Source organism: Scyliorhinus canicula, chromosome 16 (assembly GCF_902713615.1).
Source record: "Scyliorhinus canicula chromosome 16, sScyCan1.1, whole genome shotgun sequence".
In the NCBI taxonomy this organism is placed as follows: Eukaryota; Metazoa; Chordata; class Chondrichthyes; order Carcharhiniformes; family Scyliorhinidae; genus Scyliorhinus; species Scyliorhinus canicula.
This window is the reverse complement of record NC_052161.1, coordinates 76,942,731-76,949,622: the sequence shown is the minus strand read 5'-3', so window position 1 is coordinate 76,949,622 and position 6,892 is coordinate 76,942,731. Positions and strand designations below refer to the sequence as shown.

The 6,892-nt window shown below is 40.1% G+C and overlaps 1 protein-coding gene across 2 annotated transcripts in view; it reads right to left on the bottom strand.

Annotated features, from left to right (window-relative positions):
• Positions 1-272: 272 nt before the first annotated feature.
• The window catches only part of sirt1 (sirtuin 1), a 31,221-nt gene continuing 24,601 nt past the window's right edge, over positions 273-6,892 (bottom strand). For both annotated transcript variants that reach the window (XM_038821818.1, XM_038821817.1), the window contains exon 9: positions 273-3,081. In XM_038821818.1, coding sequence (XP_038677746.1) covers positions 2,753-3,081 — 329 coding nt within the window. In that variant the 3' untranslated portion in view covers positions 273-2,752. The remainder of the gene's footprint in view (positions 3,082-6,892) is intronic.

Sequence of the window (6,892 nt, the reverse complement as noted above, 5' to 3'; positions counted from 1 at the left end):
GATAATTTAACCAACAATGTTCCACACATACCATTTCTGTTGTACCTTCACAAACATTTTGGATGAATACAGAGGATAGCAACAAATGGCTGACTGAATTACTAAATATTCTGCACATTTTAACATACACACATTCTGCAAGATTCTTTTGCACAATGAAACAAAATGGTAACCTAATAATGGCAGTGGAAATGGATGCACCTTAGAACCAAACAAATGTCTTTCAAGGTAGCCCTTCAAAGGAAATTTCAATTAATGAATCTAAAGCCAAATAATTTATGAAGGAGATTTATTGCAATATATTATCCTTTAAAATACATTGTAAAAGAGAAGCACAGAGAACAGAGACTGTGTTATATGGAACAAGAGAACAAGCTTTTGAAAGTTTAAATTAGCAGATCATTCTCATTAATCACAGTATTCCAACAGTCCTTTTTAATCTCAAATAGCATTCGCCTTGTAAAAGTTTGCAAATTCAAATTGTAGGATGTTAAATGCATAAAAAAATTGAAGACCTAACTTTTTAGTATGAAATTGTTTTTGTATCTGAAAACATACCTTCTAATAACCTCTCCTTATAAAAGTAGTTTGAATACATTAATCATTCAGTATGTACAAAGGACAGAGAAATAATTTGAACACCGTACTGCAAAATAAAGAGCAGATGTGGCCTAAGGTCAATGCTTCAAATTTTGTTGACCATAAATCAGATCATGCTACAAAACTTCTTCAATTATATCGATAAGGAATGCTGTGCAGGTAGTGATCAATGGATTGTCAGCCCCAGGAATCAACACAAGCTTGAAGCACTGCTGTGAGAATGAATTCTGCCTCTCCAGCCTATATTCTAGGGTAAACCAGACTGGATATAGGCAGCAGTGGCCTCTGTTGTTTCTCAGCTGAAGAACAAAAGGAACGTAACATATAGAGCTAAAACTGTCACAGTGTTGCATTACCTTGCGATAACTGAGGTTAGCCAAGTTTTTTCATATGCATGTGTCAAAGCCAAGGCCAGCACAATTGAAAGCATTTGTAGTCATGTTTTACCAAACTTGTTTAAAATAATTCGTGGAGGTTTTTAAACCATGCCTATCTCCCTTTCTCCCCCCCCCCCCCCCCCCCCCCAACCATAAAAACTAGGTAGTTTTACACACTTGAGGAACAGTGAACGTCATCTGTGGAAATCAGTGTACAAAATAAAATGACGATTTATGCCATATTAAAAAATATTGAGAAAAATAACTCCAGATACGACAAAATGGTAGTGCCCCACATGTGTACGGGGTGAGAGAAATTTGTCTCCAAGCCAAATTGAGAAGACATATTGAATGGTCATGTTTAATTCTTGTAGAGTGCAAAAGTAAGTCAAAACTTTTAGTTCCTTTGCTGAATGGGAACATGACAAAACAAAACCCGTTACAAATTTCTAACGTCCTCAGCTAGATTTTTATTCTGATAAATTCTTAGCAAAATGTAAAAGATCCATTTAAATGTCGAAACAAAGATATCTTCAATATGCCAGACCATACTTACACAGCTGAATCAGAGTCTCATTAATGCTAGACCAACACGTTATTAAGAGCCTCTTCAACAAAACATTTGTGTGACACAATAAAAATCAGCTCAATTCACATCTGGCAGGTTATTTAAGGTTTTACTAAACTGCTCTGCTTGTTCCTTGCAATTAAGAACTTGTCAAAAAAGTGAAAGGAAATAATTTAGCCTCCCAAAACAATGGGGAATCAGAATGTAGGCACTTCAGCTGGAACTAGCGTTCAGTGTTCCATCTTCAATTCTGCAATGGTGTCCAAATATTTCCGCTTTTGTTTTTAAATTACGCACTTTACATCTCAATTCCACAGGAAGAAAATGCAAGGAATGACATGAATCTGCTACATACCAAACCTGGAACCAGGTCTGTGCAGAACTGGCACCAGGGAGCAAACACTACAAATCTCTATAAGGCAGCATGTAACTACAAGAGCTACATATTGTAAAATTTGTTCTGAAATGCACTCAACTTGAATTTGTCTCAAAGGTACTTACCGGCTTCTAATATACAGCTTGAGCTCAATGAAAAATAGTAACCCTTGGTATATAAATTAGCTGCCAGCTCATCTCATAGAAAACATTATAACCATTGTTTCATAAGAGAAGATACAAACTGGAAAGAAAATACACAATATGCTTCAACAAACCTCCAACTGCGCTAAAATAAATTCTGCATCAGAACTTAAAAGTTCTGTTGCAGCTCTAGTCGTTGAGATTTCCTGCTGTTCTTTGGTCTTTTTACCTGTTCCCTTTTATCCTTTTCAGCAATTAAATGGTTTTTGAACAAGCGCACAAAAATATGTACAAGAACATTCATTTTAGCTTCCGGAGAATTGTATTAAATAGCTGTACACCTCAAAGCATTTAAATCAAAACAGGAGAGGGGGGAAACTAAAACAAAGTGAAACATTTTGGCAGGCAAGAGACACTTTGACCCCACCATAAAAATAATAGCTTACAATAAAGGTATTGCCAATGAACTCAGTGTTAAACGGTTGTCCAAATATGCAAGATTCGTATTTTGGTATATGTACCAAAGGTTGCCTAGTGTTTTCAGTGTATAATAGACTTATCAGGAAGTTCTGCATGATCATTACAGCCATTGCATGTCCAGGACAGCCCACTGGCTATAAAAAGTGTCCTAAAAGTGGCTTAATGCTGGTGGATAGCGTAACATAACAGTATCATGCAATCGTGTCTCTTACTCCAACAGATTAGTATCTTCGCGTTCACCTTGCATGGGGTTTTCGGCTGACTCACTCAACACATCGCCACCTCCAAAATGCTCATTCTCAGTCCCATAGTACATCCCGTCCGCTCCGTACGGAGTTCCACCTTCCTCCTCTATCCCATTATAAAATTCTTCAATATCACTTTCCTCTTCTCCGTCGCCAACACTTCTGCTGCTGCAGGATTCATTGTCGCTAACACTGTTGCCAGAAGATGAAGCCTCATCTCCCTCAGAATCTGAGTAAATTTCGGCACCGTGGAAAACATAGCGATTGGGCGCCAAGAAAAGATACTGGGAATCTGAAAATAGAGCAATTTACATGCTTTAAAGCCATTGCAGTAAATTAAAAATATACAATAGTCAGTTAATCTCCTCCCCAACACCTCTATCTGCAAGAAAAATCTGCAGTTTAGAACTGAGTGCATGGGCTCCAGAAGCATAGAACATAGAACGATACAGCGCAGTACAGGCCCTTCGGCCCTCGATGTTGCACCGACATGGAAAAAATCTAAAGGCCATCTAACCTACACTATGCCCTTATCATCCATATGCTTATCCAATAAATTTTTAAATGCCCTCAATGTTGGCGTGTTCACTACTGTTGCAGGTAGGGCATTCCACGGCCTCACCACTCTTTGCGTAAAAAACCCACCTCTGACCTCTGTCCTATATCTATTACCCCTCAATTTAAGGCTATGTCCCCTCGTGCTAGCCACCTCCATCCGCGGGAGAAGGCTCTCGCTGTCCACCCTATCTAACCCTCTGATCATTTTTATGCCTCTATTAAGTCACCTCTTAACCTTCTTCTCTCTAACGAAAACAACCTCAAGTCCATCAGCCTTTCCTCATAAGATTTTCCCTCCATACCAGGCAACATCCTGGTAAATCTCCTCTGCACCCGTTCCAAAGCTTCCACGTCCTTCCTATAATGAGGCCACCAGAACTGTACGCAATACTCCAAATGAGGCCGTACTAGAGTTTTGTACAACTGCAACCTGACCTCATGGCTCCGGAACTCAATCCCTCTACCAATAAAGGCCAACACACCATAGGCCTTCTTCACAACCCTATCAACCTGGGTGGCAACTTTCAGGGATCTATGTACATGGACACCGAGATCCCTCTGCTCATCCACACTGCCAAGAATTTTACCATTAGCCAAATATTCCGCATTTCTGTTATTCTTTCCAAAGTGAATCACCTCACACTTCTCCACATTAAACTCCATTTGCCACCTCTCAGCCCAGCTCTGCAGCTTATCTATGTCCCTCTGTAACCTGCAACATCCTTCCGCACTGTCTACAACTCCACCGACTTTAGTGTCGTCTGCCAATTTACTCACCCATCCTTCTGCGCCCTCCTCTAGGTCATTTATAAAAATGACAAACAGCAACGGCCCCAGAACAGATCCTTGTGGTACGCCACTCATAACTGAACTCCAGGATGAACATTTCCCATCAACTACCACTCTCTGTCTTCTTTCAACTAGCCAATTTCTGATCCACATCTCTAAATCACCCTCAATCCCCAGCCTCCGTATTTTCTGCAATAGCCGACCGTGGGGAACCTTATCAAACGCTTTACTGAAATCCATATACACCACATCAACTGCTCTACCCTCGTCTACCTGTTCAGTCACCTTCTCAAAGAACTCGATAAGGTTTGTGAGGCATGACCTACCCTTCACAAAACCATGCTGACTGTCCCTAATCATATTATTCCTATCTAGATGATTATAAATCGTATCTTTTATAATCCTCTCCAAGACTTTACCCACCACAGACGTTAGGCTCACCGGCCTATAGTTACCGGGGTTATCTCTGCTCCCCTTCTTGAACAAAGGGACCACATTTGCTATCCTCCAGTCCTCTGGCACTATTCCTGTAGCCAATGATGACCTAAAAATCAAAGCCAAAGGCTCAGCAATCTCTTCCCTGGCTTCCCAGAGAATCCTAGGATAAATCCCATCCGGCCCCGGGGACTTATCTATTTTCACCTTGTCCAGAATTGCCAACACTTCTTCCCTACGCACCTCAATGCCATCTATTCTAATAGCCTGGGTCATAACTGGGTTCTGTAGTTGAGAGGGAAGTATAACTACTGGGCAATAGTGCATAATGCTCTATCTTACTTAATTAAATGCCATTTCATGGACGAAACTGTAAGAATTAGATATGTACAAGTACATGCACAGAAATCCGCCCGTTTCCTGTTTCCAGAACATCAAATTTCCTCACTTTCAAACATAACTTAAAATTCTATTATATTGTGGTCAGTCACCCCTAAAGGTTATTTTTCATTGTAAGAGGGCTAATTAATAATCCAGTTGTAAAAGAACCTTTCGGGGTGAGACACCACAATATGATAGAACTTTACATGTTTGAAAGTGAGGAAGTTCAATCTGAAGCCAAAGTGTGAAAAAATTGAATAAAGGAAATGAAGAAGGCACGAGGGACAAATTGGCTGAGGTGGATTGGGAAAATGCATTAAAAGGTATGATTGTGCATCGGTAATGGATAGTGTTCAAAGAACTATTACAAAGCATACAGCATCCATACGTTCCTTCAGGGTGCAAACCCCCAACCCCAAAAAAGTCATCCATGGCTGAAAAAGTAAGTTAAGGATTGTATAAGATTAAAAGAAAAAGCTTATACAGTTGCCAGAAATCATTGTGAACCTGAGGATTGGGAGGTTTTTAAGAATACAGCAAAGGAAGGCCAAGGAAACTGAGAAAGAAAGGGAGAAAAAGGGAGAACAGAACATGAATGCAATCTAACATTCATAAAACATAAAAAACTGTAAAAGCTTCATAGTTATATAAAAAGGAAGCGTTTATCTAAGACAAATGTGGGTAGATTACAGGCAGAGTCAGGAGAATTCATTATGGGGAAATGGAAAAGCAGCTAAATGACTTTGTTATCACTAAGGAAAATGTAGGAAATCCCTCAGATGTAGAAATCCAAGGGACCAAGGAGAAAAGAAATTAGTATAAGAAAGAAGTTTGCATTATGAAATTAATGGGACTGAAAGTTGATAAGTTCCCAGAACCTGATATCATGCATCCCAGAGTGTTGAAAGATGTTGCTACAATGCAATGGATGCATTGATGATCATCTACCAATATTCTATAGATTCTGGAATGGTTCCTGGAACATTGGAAGGTAATAATAATCTTTATTGTTGTCACAAGTAGGCTTACATTAACACCGCAATGAGGTTATTGTGAAAATACCCTAGTCGTCACACTATGGCGCCTGTTCGGCTACACAGAGGGAGAATTCAGAATGTCCAATGCACGTCTTGGTCGGGACTTGTGGGAGGAAACCGGAGCACCTGGAGGAAATCCACACAGACATGGGGAGAGAGTGCAGACTCCACCCAGACAGTGTCCCAAGCCAGGAATCGAACCTGGAACCCTGGCGTTTTGAAGCAACTGTGCTACCGTGCTGCCTAGCTACAAACGTCATCTCACTATTTAAGGGAGGGAGAGAGAAAATAGGGAACTACAGCCCTGTTAGCCAAACATCAGTGGTAGGGAAAATGCTGGAATCTATTATAAAGAATGTGACAAATTGTCACTTGGGCAATTATGATCTGATTGGGCATAGTCAGAATGCATTTACAAATGGGAAATCATCTTTGTTGAAATTTTATGAAGATGTTACTAACATCATTGATAAAGGAAAGTCAATGGACGTTGCATATTTGGATTTTCAGAAGGCTTTTTATAAAGTCCTCACAGGAAGGGAGTTAGCAAAATAAAATTGGCTCAAAGGCTAGACATTGAAAATTGATGTTTCCATCACGAGAGGAGGTTAATCTTTGGCATGTTTACAAGGAACACTTGAGGTTGGTAAATGAATAGACACAGCAAAAGTGTGTGGACAAAGTAGGCTGGCACTTGAAAGGTTAAGTAGATCTGGAAGAGTAATAGAAGGCAGTGAGCCCAGACTCACTCAAACCAACTAATCCATATCGGTGATAATTGCAGTGTTCAGTATCATTCACGACTCTCAAGACACTGCAGCAGTCCGTGTCTCTATGGTGCATGACCTGGACAACATTCAGGCTTGGGTTGGTTAAGTGGCAAGTAACATCCGCACCACACAA